The sequence below is a fragment of the Nycticebus coucang genome, chromosome 9 (assembly GCF_027406575.1).
Source record: "Nycticebus coucang isolate mNycCou1 chromosome 9, mNycCou1.pri, whole genome shotgun sequence".
In the NCBI taxonomy this organism is placed as follows: domain Eukaryota; kingdom Metazoa; phylum Chordata; class Mammalia; order Primates; family Lorisidae; genus Nycticebus; species Nycticebus coucang.
Genome location: NC_069788.1, coordinates 52,392,671 through 52,407,129, shown reverse-complemented (window position 1 = coordinate 52,407,129; position 14,459 = coordinate 52,392,671). Strand labels below are relative to the sequence as shown.

At 38.5% G+C, this 14,459-nt stretch overlaps 1 protein-coding gene across 7 annotated transcripts; it reads right to left on the bottom strand.

Annotated features, from left to right (window-relative positions):
* Positions 1–561: 561 nt before the first annotated feature.
* Positions 562–14,257, bottom strand: LOC128594491 (histone H2B type 1-J). Of its 7 annotated transcripts, XR_008382573.1 has the most exons (4): positions 13,847–14,257; positions 9,015–10,914; positions 1,376–1,463; positions 562–968 (listed from the first exon to the last, which is right to left on the bottom strand). XR_008382573.1 is itself a non-coding variant. In XM_053603326.1 (2 exons), exon 1 carries the CDS (start codon positions 14,228–14,230, stop codon positions 13,850–13,852), a length of 381 nt encoding a protein of 126 aa, XP_053459301.1. In that variant the 5' UTR covers positions 14,231–14,257; the 3' UTR covers positions 569–968; positions 13,847–13,849. The 7 variants fall into 7 exon arrangements, 3 of the variants coding, with proteins under 3 accessions (XP_053459301.1, XP_053459303.1, XP_053459302.1); XR_008382574.1 differs by lacking the exon at positions 1,376–1,463 and having other exon boundaries at positions 563–968; XR_008382572.1 differs by lacking the exon at positions 562–968 and having other exon boundaries at positions 991–1,463.
* Between the last annotated feature and the right edge of the window lie 202 nt (positions 14,258–14,459).

The following is a 14,459-nucleotide window of genomic DNA, read 5'->3' as shown; positions in this document are numbered from 1 at the left end:
GACATCAAACTTTAAATTGTTAAAATTTTCTTCTAAGATAATTGGCTTCTTTTAATTGTTAAAAGATAGATTAACATTTTAGCCCTAATAAGATCTCATCATCATTAACAGGCCATCATGAGTCAATCAAATATTTTACCAAGTATGTATTACTTTTAATCACAGTAAAACAAAAAAATTTAGAAATCTAATCTATAAACTTTAAAGTATTGACTCTGTAACATAATTAATTTAAAAGTAAAATATAGCTTGATGATCTCCAATATAGTAAGTATACAAATGGAATGTTGCTGGAAAGCCTAAACATAATGTGGAAACTATTGCCTTGCTCTATTAGTCTTATTTATTGTTATAAAACAAAAAGTATACCATTATAATTGCTCTTAACTATCCAAGTGTTTATAGGTCAGCTATGGCACGTACCAGATGAAGAAAATGAGGCTTTTATCTAAGGATGACTGTTTCATAGAAATACATTAGTATAAGGGATGCCTACACAACACAAAAACAAACTTATATGAGGACTTGAATTCAAGACCTTTTACTTACCAGATAAAAAGAATGAGAAAAAATTAATTACTGTCTTAAAAATTAATTTATTTGAACATGCATAATGTAGACAACATTTAAAAACATGCCAGTAGAATTTTAGAATTTGAAAATGAGAAGTCACATTTTTGTCATGAGCAGAAAACCTACACACCTCCTTGGTACAAAACATTGTCAAGGCCTGAGCAGAGGAGGCTGACAATTGTGGAAATGGCAAGTTACAAAGAAATTGTTTTCTACCTTGACATCTATAAAATGTTGTTCTAAAATAAAAAGAACCAGCTCTTTCCACTCTTTCCAGGATAAAGCAGCAAATTATGAAGTTTATATGCTTGATGTTGACAATGTGCTGGTTGAAATGTGGTAGTTACTGCTCTTGAAGAGATAAAGATGTTCAGAAAGAAAGCCACTCAAAGTTTCTGGAAAAAAAAAAAAAACACAAATGAAGACTGTCAGTGTGAGAAAAACACTATGGCAGATTGAAGGGATAAAGAAAGGGAATTAAAGAAAGATACTGAACACAGAATACAGGGTAGAGGCTATGTGCGTGGAAATAGGATTTTCTCTATGAGGAAAGGAGGAGAACCTGTTTAAATTAGGCACAAAACATGCATTGAAGGCAGAAAAAAAAGGTTTTTTTGAGACAGAGTCTCACTTTGTTGCCCTCAGTAGGTGTTATGGTGTCACAGCTCACAGCAACCTCAAACTCTTAGGCTCAAGCGATTCTCTTGCCTCAGACTCCCAAGTAGCTGGGACTACAGGCACGCCACAACACCCAGCTATTTTTAGAGACGAGGTCTTGCTCTGGTTCAGGTTGGTCTCAAACCTGTGAGCTCAGGCAATCCGTCCTCTTGGCCTCCAGAGTGCTAGGATTACAGGCGGGAGCCACCATGCTCAGCCATTCTTTTGAAGAACTATGAATAAGAGAAGGAGAGAAGTTACTATCTCAAACTGAGCTTTGAGGTATGTTTCCTTAGCTGTGGATTGTCAGGAAGGTTGGAAGATGGTGAGACAAGAGGTAGAGAAACCAGAAGCTATTCACCCAGGGAAGGGTTCCAGATGCTGAGCATATTCTCTGAAGTTAACAGTGACATACATGTGAAACAAAATTTCCTCAATAATACTGTGTACCATAAATGGATGAAGGAATAAATGAACAGCATCAAATGTGCATGAATCTACAATATTTGGCCAATCATTGCAGGTAGAACCTTCTGACAAAGGAATGTATAAATATGTAAGTATGTGTTAAATGAACTGTTAAGCACGTGTGAAGAAGTAATGTGGAGGGAACATGAGATAAAATAGAAGAATCACACATTTTAGAATAAAAACTATTCTGCTTTACTAGTGCTGTCTTAGCTGTTCATCAGCTGTATGACTTAAAGAAGTTATTTTCTTCTCTGAGTCTCAACTTATCTCTAAAATAAGGATAATATTTGTGAAAAAATAACCTGGATTATGTAAAACAATGTGAATTATTCACATTTTATTGTTCCAAATACATAGACAGCCCTGAAATAGAAGGTGGCAATGTTCTACAAGGTATTTTGGGGTGGTATTTTGAAGAATAATATCTCAGGCCACGTAGTTCCAAGTACAGATTCCAAGTAAGGTAAAGAGTAGGCTGGAGACAGATTTGCCAAACATTCATCCTTTCAGATGCACTAGGTCTCCTCCTCTCTAACTATATCCCGAAATGAGACTACTCACAGTGAAAGAATAATTATTTCTGAAGGCAGGAAGACAAAGATAATCAGAACAGAAGGAGCAGGGAAACCATACAATGTTCTCCACAAAGTTGACTCATGTGGACAAGTCTTTTAGAGGTCAATTTTTCTCTTCTGGGAGAAATGGAAATTCAGAAAGCTGTGCTCTTAAAGAAGGGAAATTAAATAATATTTTTTGTGAGCCACAACCCCTGAAGCAAACTAGGCTGTGATCTTTCCTAAGTGAAAGGTATTCAGTTCCAGCCTCAGAGTGAAAAGGTATATTTTCAAGTGACACAATGCATCAGTTGCCTTATTTAGCATTTAAAAAGAAAAAAATTCCATATGTGTTAATAATCACTAATAAACATACAGAGCTAGTTGCACTGGGGAGAATCTGCAGTCCCAGCTACTTGGGGGCTGCAGGTGGCATGGGGTGGGGTAGAAGCTGAGGCAGAAGGATCATTTAAGGCCAGTATTTAGACGCCTTACCAAGTGTTTTAAAATCTTGGGCCTGTATATAACCACTGCACTCCAGCCTGGGCAATGTAAGCAAGACTTGTCAAAAGAAAGAGAAGAGAAGGGGAAGGGAGAGGAGGGGAGGGGAGAAAGAAAACATCAGGAAAAGGAAGAAATCTTTTCAACAAAACCTAAGTTGTTTAGGGTTTTTGTTTTACAAACTAAAATAAAATCTTAAGCCCCGCCCCCCAACAGGCAGTTGACTAACTAGACCCCTCTTAGCCAAGGGCTGTTGGCTAACAGGAGAAAGATCAGACTTGCTTCATCATAGCCTCTTCTTTCTTATGAAAGCACATGTAGTGAGAATAAGATGGAGTAAGGGTAAGGCTAACATGACACAGCTGGTCTGGTCAGTTTAGGTCCTACATGACCTTCCCTCATGTCTCTCATTCTTGCTGTTTTGTAATTTCAGCTTTAACCTAAAAGTGTATATCTTGAATAGTTCAGGGCAATTGATTTAGGAGATTAACTTTTGAATTGGAATGTTGTTTTGGGTAGTGGGTTATGCTGATTATGCTTTATTATGGGTCATGGGTTATACCAATTGTCATTTAACATAAGGGTTAACATGGTTTTTACTTTGAACTTTCATATATAAAACTGTTATTTTGGAAATGGAAGAACAGAATACTCTTGGAGAGGCTACTCTCACTGTTTTCCCACATCATTGGCCTTCTGACAAAGTTTGGTGGACCTATCTCCGTATAGGCTGACAGTTTAACAGGCAGCCAGACCCCTCTTTGTCAGGTAACACTTACAGATGTCCTTTCTGATTCATTAACAGGTCTAAGACTATGTAAGATGTACCAGCAGGTCCTCAATATACACAACAAACCACTTAGGTCTGGGCATAGTCTTCCAGGAGTTTGTCTCTAATTAACAGACCCTTATCTTAACGCAAGCATTCATTTTTGCTGACTCATGGTCTTTTAGACAAAGTCTAACTCAATTATCAGCTAAGTTATCTCTAAACCTACCTATGATCTGTAAGCCTCTGCTTTGAGATATCTCACCTTTCTGGGCCAAACCAATGTATGCCTTCCATATAATAATTTATAACTTTACCTGTAATTCCTCTCTCCCTGAAATGTATAAAGCCAGACTGCAACCCCACCACAACCAGTCCACTTGCTCAAGGATTCTTGGCTAGCTTCAGGTCATGGTCCTTAGATTTGGCTCAGAATAAACCTCTTTAAATTGTTTTACAAGGTATGGCTTCTTTTTCATTGACAGTTTGGTTTTTTTGTTTTTTTTTCAGGAGTGAAAACTAGAAATTCAGCAAAAATGGCTATAAGGAATGACAATTTGTCTTTGATCTGGATTATCCCCTGGAGAAAGTATAGAAAGTTCTTTAAGTGTCTCCTACTTGGCAATAGTAGAGCAGAGGAATGTTATTTTTTTAATTTATTCTCACATATTCTGTGCTAGGCACTTTTCTAGAAGCTGGGGAGTACAAGTGATCAAAACAAACTCTCCCCACCAAATCTAGCTCTCAAAAATTTACATTTTAGTGGGGAGGGTGGGGTGTTAAAAAGATTAAAAGAATGACAAGTAAAACATATAGCACATCAGATCTTGGTACATAGTATGACAAAAGGGTAGTGGAAAGGGATAGGAAATACATTTGACATGGCTTATGAGGCCTGACAATTAAGTTCATTAACTTGCCCGTTTGCTTACATTGACAGCACTATACGATTTGGTAGAGTTTTCAGTATCTTACGGTTGTATTTATTTCAAAGTATGGTGGTGTCTTGCTAAGTGGCATTTGTTATTTTGCACGTTTTTGTGTGTCAGAACTCGAATTATTCCAAGGAACAACCATTAAATTTCTTTTTAAACTTGACAAGAGTGGAAGTAAATCAGGAACATGTTATTTCAAGTTTATAGGGATAATATCATGAAGAGAGCAACAGTGTACAAGTGGATTTTTCTGAAGGGAGAGAAAAATGTCACTGATGGAGGGGCAGTAACAAGGGGAACTGATGAAAACATTGTCAAGGGTGGTGCCTGTGGCTCAAAGGAGTAGGACGCCAGCCCCATATGCCGGAGGAGGCCGGTTCAAACCCAGCCCCGGCCAAAAACTGAAAACATTGTCAATTGCATGTCAAAATCATTGGCTGACCATGAAAAGCAGAGCAGATCAAATAAATAATGATAGAGAAACAGGAAAATCCTAACTGAAAATCTTGGCAGGAGAAGGGTGTGGCTCTGCATCATTACAATACACCTGCTCACATGGCATTGCCTGTGAGGGAGTTTTCAGCCAATAAACAACACCCTCCCTACTCACTTGTTCTGGATCCCAATGATTTTTTTCCTTTACTTGATGATAAAGGAAACACTGAAAGGAAGACATTTTGATGACATTCAGGACATCAGAGGTAATACCACAACAGCTTTAATGGCCCTTCCAAAAGAACAGTTCTAGGCTTGGCATATGTAGCTCAGAGGTTACGGCACTAGCCACATACACCAGGGCTGGTGGGTTCGAACCCGGCCCCGGCCTACTAACAACTACAATTTTAAAAAAAGAAAATAGCCAGGCGTTGTGGCGGGCGCCTGTTGTACCAGCTACTCAGGAGGCTGAGGCAAGAGAATCGCTTAAGCCCAAGAGTTTGAGGTTGCTCTGAGCCATGACGCCACAGCACTCTACCAAGGGAGACACAGTGAGACTCTACCTCAAAAAAAAAATAGTTCCAAAATTGCTTTGAAGGGTGGACTAGATGCTGGCATTGATGCATAGCTTCCCAAGGGGAGTACTTCAAAGGTGGCTGTCGTGATATTCAGCAATGAGATATGTAGCACTTTTTCTAGGATGAGTTTGAGAACGTAATTGTCATACCTCATAACTACAAGATGGCAGTTAAAGAAGTCCTCTCTGACAAGATGAGTTCCCAGTTGTAGGACTTCAATGTCCTTCCTTACAAAGAGTAAATGTCCCACCTCAGGAAAGCAATAGCAATTTGTTCACCCCACAGACGTCCTGACAGGGCTCAGTTCCTGGACAGCTCCACAGAGTAATCCGCACTTTCCCTTCCGCTCAAAGATCAGCCTGATGAGGGACAACGCATCCATTGTAGCACTGGGGGTTCTCTCTTCCTGTCACTTGCACAGGTAAGCCTGCTGAGAAGTTTCAGCCACTCTACTTACTAATAGAAAAGGACTCCAAGAAAGATAACAGGAAAAGCAAAGGACAGAACCGTGTGAGGAACATGTGACCCTTCCATTTTAACTACAGGAGACAATATGAGAACCCACATTTGTGTATGTGTTTTCATATAGAGATTCCAGACAGGTACACAAGAAAGAAATAAATGTAGTTCATTGTAGTAGTATGTCAAAGATAATTACAGTCAGACATTGGTTGGTTAAAGTGGTGGAAACAGGTTTTATTCAGTAACAACTGTAAGTAGGGAAAGGAGCTAAGCTTCACCCGGATTTGTGCAGAGATGACTGGGCATTCTGAAAGGAGAATGAAAGAGTAGGTAGAGGGAACGTTCCAGCAGGTGTTTAAACAGAGTCAGGAAGTAAAAAATTACCAAAAAATGGGAAGGGTGGGGAGAATTGATCCATGTGAAACTCAACTGCGTTTGCTCACTCCTTGGTATCCAATTTAGGCTCCTATTTTACCAGAGACTTGGAAACAGGAACCCTATCTTCAGATTGTGATCGAAACAAACAGCAAATTCTTTTGGCAGCTTCAATTAAATTTTCTCAGGAGGGCACTAGGATCATCCTGAGGATATGGACTTGAACTATTTGAAACTGCGAGTGTTTTTTTCAGGTCTTTTTAGGCCAAGGTTGGGGCCTAGTTCAGAAGTCTCTGAAGAGAATCTTTGTCAAGTACATGAAGGAAGTGGGTGGTTAATAGCTGTTGGGAGTGAGACTGTGTATTTCCGTATTCTTTGTGCATTATTCAACTCTAGCAATGAAAAGCCTAATGGAAACCATAAAAAAGTTTTAGCTGTATTATCCCAAAGGGCCACAAGATGGCGATGGCGCTTGTCAACTCTCCAGCCGGATGGAAGCAGGGGACCGCCCCTATAGCTGGTCCACAGTGTCAATAACCAGCTGGAAGAAGCCCGCCACTCTTCTGGACTGTCTCTTAATTCAGTCGCCCAGAATTTCTCTGCGCCAACGCTAGGTTCTCGGCATAGCCCTTTGTTGACCAAAAAAGAAACAAGTTCATTGATTAGGCCGACTTTTTTTTTTTTAAACTTTTCTCTATGGGAGAAGGGACGTGGGTGGGGACACAGCGAAGTACACACAAAAAGAGAACAGAACGCTCCGCTTCCAAGTGCCCATTACGCATGTGTCCACAATTACCAACACCAAGCCCCATGTCGCTTTATCCAGCCTGATGGAAGGAATCTAAAGAAATCTCAAACGGATTCAGTCATCAATATTTTCACAAGTATCCTAACAGATACGGATGTAAAGTAAACAGTAAGATTTCACACCTAAGAAAATTTTAAAAAATGATTTGTAACATCATCTAATACCTTGTCCTTAAATGAAAAAAAAATCCCTAAATGCCTCAAATATTTTTTACAACGCTTTTGTGTGAATGGAGATCCCATTAGATTCACAACAAGAACTTGATTGCTATTCCTCTTAAATCTATTTTAATCTATAAAATTTACCCAAGTCTCCTACTAGCCACGTTTGTTCTTTGGAAAAGTATTTGAGAGACTACAATTTGGGTGGAAATTGTCATTGACCATGGATTGTCATTGCTTTTAGACAATTTACTTGAAAAGTGTTAAGGCAAAGATTTTTTGTTTTCTTAAAAGCAATAAACAAAGTAGTGCTGACATTTTCCATTCACATTTAAGTTAAAAGGGTTCCACTAAACATCTTTGAGTTTATAATTGAAACTATTTTAATCTAAAAATCTTAGTTCCATATATGGTAAAAAAAAATTTATTTTCTGTACCTATGGACAAAAATAGTAAAAGACATCTTCACACTTATATTATTTAATTTCACCAGAAGAAGAGAGCAAAGAAAGGAGAAGGGAGTTTCTTTTCATGTTAAAATAAGAATAATGGGGGCAGCACCTGTGGTTCAAAGGAGTAGGGTGCCGGCCCCATATACCGGAGGTCCTGGATTCAAAACCCGGCCCTACCCAAAAACTGCAAAAATAAAAATAAAATAAGAATAATGGTGTTTTGCAGAAATACAGTGTTTTGAGTTTTCTCTGTAACTAATAGTAATCCTTATTTTTCATGTAAAAAGAAATATGTATATGGGCGATGCCTGTGGCTCAGTGAATAGGACGCCAGCCCCATATACCCAGGGTGGTGGGTTTGAACCCGGCCCTGGCCAAATTGCAATAAAAAAATAGCTGGGTGTTGTGGCAGGCACCTGTAGTCCCAGCACTCTGGAGGCTGAGGCAAGAGAATCGCCTAAACCCAAGAGCTGGAGGTTGCTGTGAGCTGTGATGCCACTGCGCTCTACTGAGAGCAATAAAGTGAATGTCTCTAAAAAAGAAAGAACGAAAGAAAGAAGTATATTGAAACTGTAGTTTACATAAACCAAGTTATCAATATCTTTCTTTTTAAAAATTTTTTGAGAGTCTCACACTGTCACCCTGGGTAGAGTGCCATGGCGTCTTGTCACACCTCACAGCAATCTCAAACTCTCAGGCTCAGGCAATCCTCTTGTGTCAGCCTCCTTAATAGGGGTTCAAACCCGGCCTCAGCCAAACTGCAACAACAACAAAAAAAAATAGCCGGGTGTTGTGGCGGGTGCCTGTAGTCCCAGCTACTCTTGAGGCTGAGGCAAGAGAATCGCTTAAGCCCAGGAGTTGGAGGTTGCTGTGAGCTGTGTGATGCCATGGCACTCTACCGAGGGCCATAAAGTGAGACTCTGTCTCTACAAAAAAAAATAGCTGGGACTACAGGGCCTGCCACAATGCCTGACTAGTTTTATGAGAGCATTTTAAAAAACACTCACATTACTGCCATAGCTCCTTTCCTAATCCCCTAAGACAGATAAGACCAAAATAGATGGGGAAAATAAAGAATGAAAACAGAGACAAAGAATGGGCAAGAGAAGAGTCCAAAAGACCAACTCTTGTAAGTCAACACTTCCCATAGCTAAGGAATATACTTATAAATGTAATAATAATTTTTTAAAAATGAATATAATGAAAACAGCTAATGAATATAATTAAAATTGCTTTAAACATAATATAAAAATCATTTTTGATAAATCAATAAACTGAGTCACCTCTGAGGCTACTAGTAGAAGTATGTATTCCTTCCTCCTTAAAACAAAACACAGCAGAGAGAGCCCTGAAATGCAAAGATAAAAGGTAAAATGGTTGGTTACTAAGTATAATATGAGAAGTACCACTACCTTTCTACCTCTCAGTTCTTATCCAATGCATTCAGGCTATAGGAGAAATTATGCCTATTTTTAGCCACTATTCAACACATATATACAACATCCCAAATTGAACACTACTTCAATTAACTGCTGAATCACTAATGCTATTATAACTGAAGCTTCCCCAAATTGAGAAATTTCTTATGAGGGATGTAGTACACATTAAGACCACTGAATTCCATGGTCATTTGTGCTTTTCCTCACCTTTCTATATAGACATGGGTTAAAAAAAAAAAAAAAGCAAGATATGAGTTATAAAGTATTGAATAAGTTTATAGATGGTCTTGCTAGAGAGATAGCATAAAGCTAAAGATAGTGAAGCACATCTAAATCTAGAATAAGTCTCTATCCCAGTGAAGACAAATCCACGCCTCATTTGTGACAACATGTTTGCAAAAATGTAAGAATACTTGCCCTGACATACAGGATACTTAGCAGTGTCAGTATCCAGGGTCAGCATTATACTATAGTGCTCCAATATCAGTTTCACCATTGCTATCCTGGCCACCTTGTTTACAAATCGCTTGCACAGGACATGAATAGGAAGAAAGAGTATGACATCCATATGGGTGAAGTTGTATACCTGATTATTATTAACCTCCTTGAAGAATAAGACTTTTGGTTAACATTCACATGAGACAATATTATTGTTATACTCTGGGACGATTCTGGGAAATTTAGTCACATCACTCTTCCTCAAAACTTGTCAACAAAACCTTCACTTTAGGCCACTTAAAATCCTTGTCCATATAGACAAACCATTCTCATTACACAAGAATTAGTTCAGATCAATATCTTACACCATTCTCTTTCCATAAAAAGTAAACAAGATAAAATTCTCCAAATTCTCCCAAGTGGGAGCAATTCTCTCTTCCCTGTTATCATTCAGGAACATTCCTGAATGGGGCAACATTATTACTGCTTCTAATACTACTGTTACTATTGGTGTGAGTACTAGGTATTAAGTCATGAGAGGCATTATTACATCCCCATTTTTTAACAGAGCCAGAGAAGACAATTTGGCAAGGCTTCGCAGTTAAGTGGCAAGGCTATATTTCAAACTTAAGTCTTTTCCTTGTGTTATTAAGAAATTAAAAACACAACTGTACTTCATAAATAAAAATAATTGGAGTGGGAACCACTCACATGCCTAGAAATTATTTTTCTCCATTAGTACTAGCTCAGGTTGTGTCTTCTATCACTTCAGTGTGAAGATCAAGTGCTGAGGTATAACTTCAAAGTTTTGTAGATATGGTAATATGCAAGTTAAGAGTGGGAAACACACATATTCATCTGGTTTCCTAATGTCAAGTCCGTAGTGCAATTTCTGCGGTGAGTACAAAAACATTTGCAAAAACAATACTAACATATATTAAGCATGTTCTGCAGGAATCCATAGATCTTAAATAAAATTCAAAAATTCTACTCTACTTTTATGTGTAGAATGTAAATAATGCCTTTATGCAATATGGACTCTAAACATTTGGGGATAATGTCAGAAAAAGTGATACACCAAAATTAAAAGCATGAAATAAGTCATTCAAATCAATGGACAGTTTGTAAATATTGATACGTTATTATTTCTAATTGGATTTCCATACATCATCAAAAATTGACAATAAAATTAGTAAAATTTATGTTATTAAAAAAATAACTTTGCGGCACCTGTGGCTCAAAGGAGAAGGGCACCGGTCCCACATATGCCGGTGGTGGCAGGTTCAAACTCAGCCCCAGCCAGAAACTGCAAAAAAATAAATAAATAAATAAAATAACTTTAACATATGAAATATATTGTTTTAATTGAAGAATAGGTATAAACTTCATGGCTGTATCTCTATCAGCTCAGCGGACTGGGTACCTTGATTACAATAACTATTGTAGAATAGTTTAAAAAGAAATATGTACACAGTAGAAAAAGTAAGTATGATCATTTGATATAGCTTGGGAAAAAAAACCCTTTAAAAACAGCTGCTTTTACCCATAGACTAGATATAGTATTTTTTTTATAATTGGATTTCCTAATATTGATATTTGTCATCCCTGAAGAAAGTGTATTGTTTTTTAAAAAAGAGTGTTTGGAAAGAAAATCAGATGGAAAATTCATTTTGAAAAACGTTCATTAAAAACAAAAACAGCTAGTTTAGTTCACCTAATGCCACATTCCAGTCATCATTCTTGTGATATCTGGGAAGTCCTGCCAATTATTTACAATACTTTTAAGAAAAAAATATCTATTTTGTGGTAAGATATATATGTACATATCACAGTGTACATGTTTTTTTGTTTGTTGTTGCAGTTGTTTAGCTGGCCCAGGCGGGGTTCAAACCTGCCACCTTCAGTGTATGTGGCTGCTCTGTAACCACTGTGCTGCAGGCGCCAAGCCAAGTGTACATGTTTTTTAAAATGACAAACTGTGATAATTTAGTTTTGAACCAATTCTTCTGTAACCGATTAGCAGTGGGTTGGGAATTGGTAGCATTTAGTTCTCTTTGTCTTTTTTTTGTTTTTTATTTATTTATTTATTTTTTTTTTTTTTGAGACAGAGTCTCATTCTGTCATCCTGGATAGAACTGCCATGGCCTTATAAGCTCACAGCAACTTCAAACTCCTGGGCTCAAGCTATCTTCCTGCCTAAGTTTTTCTATTTTTAGCAGACACAGAGCTTGCTCTTGTTCAGGCTGGTCTCATACTCCTGATCTCCAGCTCAAGCAATCCATCCCCCTTGGCCTTCCAGAGTGCCAGGATTATAGGTGTGAGCCAAGTCAAGCATTTAGTTTTTTAAGCAAAGAAACCCTCATCTCTATTCCTAAGAGAACTTTACCAAGATGCAAACCCAAAAGGTGACTTTATTTATTATCCCTTGAGCAATTTAGTTTTCTGAGTTGTAGGAGAACTAGGTTGAGTCCTTTCAATTAAACTCTATGTTTTCGAAAATTAGCCTTTACAAATTTTCACTGTGGCTGGACAATAGGTCCAATGAGTCATCTTCTGTCCCAATCCCTCTCCTTTTCCCACAAATTCTGCTCTTTATTCTGATTCCTATATAAAATGGGAGAATCAACAAAAAAAATCATTAGCTTGGAAATTATCATTTAATTATTTGGATTAATAGGATCAGAGGCTAATGTGACATAGCAAGTAGTGACATTAACAGTCATTTAAGTTCTATGTATTCACAAGACTCAGTTATTAGTGGAATGATCATGACAATGATGAAGGCAAAGTAAAAGAATTTTGATTTTTTTCCTTTCCCTCTTTTCATGAGTGTACATTCCCTACATAGAAATACAACCGACCAAACAGCAATTCAACTAGGATATACTAAACTATATAAGAAACTTTACAGAGACAGTTTCCAAAGGCTCCATGAGTGTTAAAGAAAAAGTTCAAAAGGGGGAAGAATTTCAGAGAGCAGGTATGGGCTTTAAAAAATGGGTAGAACTTAAGTCAGCGAAGAAGTGCGTATTTGACAGTGGATTTAACAAAATAACTAATAGCTTTAGTCATTGCTAGGCTCTAAGTTTAGATCCATTCCTAACAAATTAGTTATGTATTGTTCACCTCCCAAAAACTAGTCATAGTGGAAGCTTCCAAATGCTTGTAAGAGACAATGTTCAATATTATAACCTACAGAAACTGTCATTTGTTGGTTGACTAGTTCTCATTTACGGGAACCCAAATGACGCAGTACTTGTATTTCCTGACTGGTTCCAGGCAAAGTGAAAAACAGGATTTAAGGCTGGGCGCGGTGGCTCACGCCTGTAAATATCCTACCACTCTGGGAGACCGAGGCGTGTGGGCTGCCTGAGTTGAGACGTTCCAGACCAGCCTGAGCAAGACGGAGATTCGTCTCTACTCAAAATTGAAAAAAAAAAAACAAAAATCTGGCCGGGTGTCATGGCGGGCCCGTAATCCCAGCTACTTGGCTGAAGCAAGAGGACCTTTTGAGCCCAAGTTTGAGGTTGCTGAGAAAAACGACGCCACAGCTGCATTCTACCGAACGCGACAGAGACTACGTCTCAAATAAAACAGGATTTAAAAAGCTTTCTGCCTTCATTGCATTCTCAAATAGTCCAGCTTAATCTCGTAACATTTTCAATTATAGTTAAAGGTGAAAGGGTAAACGGTATCAAAAAAGGTACTATCTCCCTGAATAAAAAAAAATCACATCATTTAAACTCCTTATCACCAACGAAAATAACTGTCGGTTTGTATGCGGGGTTCCAGCGGTGGCGAGTCTTGGATTCTAGCTGCGCAGGCAAACCGCCCTTTCCGCAGCCAATGGGGATGCTAGAAATAAAGGCGGGCAGCACTCGGAGATATTCAAACTGCCCAGGAAATCAATCTGGGAACTAACACAATTCAATGTTTTATAGGCTTGCGTAGTACTTAAGTTTACTACTGAATTCTCTTTCATCTTATTAGCCCTTGTGGTTCAAGAGACGAGACCCTCTGAAAATGCGGTTTTAGAAATGACAAGTTAATTATCAAAAGCGTAGTTATTCTAAGGAAGTCTTAGCGGATACACTAAAGTATTGTTCAGTGCTATCTTGCCAAGAGTACAAAGCTTTGCAGGGAGTTGGCGGCAAACAAAATACAAGTACCAGCTCTCTCTTTGACAACATAGGTGGCTCTTAAAAGAGCCGTTAGGTAACAATTCACAGCCAACTCACTATTTACTTGGCGCTGGTATACTTGGTGACAGCTTTGGTGCCTTCAGACACAGCATGCTTAGCCAGCTCCCCAGGAAGCAACAGGCGTACCGCTGTCTGAATCTCCCTGGAAGTGATGGTAGAGCGCTTGTTATAATGTGCAAGGCGTGATGCCTCGCCAGCAATACGCTCAAAAATGTCGTTCACGAAGGAATTCATGATGCCCATGGCCTTGGAAGAAATGCCCGTGTCGGGGTGAACCTGCTTCAACACCTTGTAGACGTAGATAGAATAACTTTCCTTGCGGCTTCGCTTGCGTTTCTTGCCATCCTTTTTCTGAGCCTTTGTTACAGCCTTTTTAGAGCCCTTCTTCGGAGCGGGAGCAGACTTCGCTGGTTCAGGCATAGTAACTGCACTACAAACTGCTTTAGAGAAAAGCAAAAAACAAGTGCAGACAAAAGCCACTGAGTCGTCTTTATATAGAACGCCTTATGCAAATAAGGTGAAGTTAAAGCCTACTCTGATTGGTGGTTATTCAAAGACCAGTTTTACCCAATCAGAACCTGTAAATCCAGAAGCCAGGTTTCTATTGGTTAAAGTGAAGCTACACTCTTAACCTATGAGAGGTCTTTCT

What these genes read in the sequence shown, in the direction of transcription:
- LOC128594491 (XM_053603326.1), bottom strand. Translation starts at nt 14,230, where the DNA reads ATGCCTGAACCAGCGAAGTCTGCTCCCGCTCCGAAGAAGGGCTCTAAA.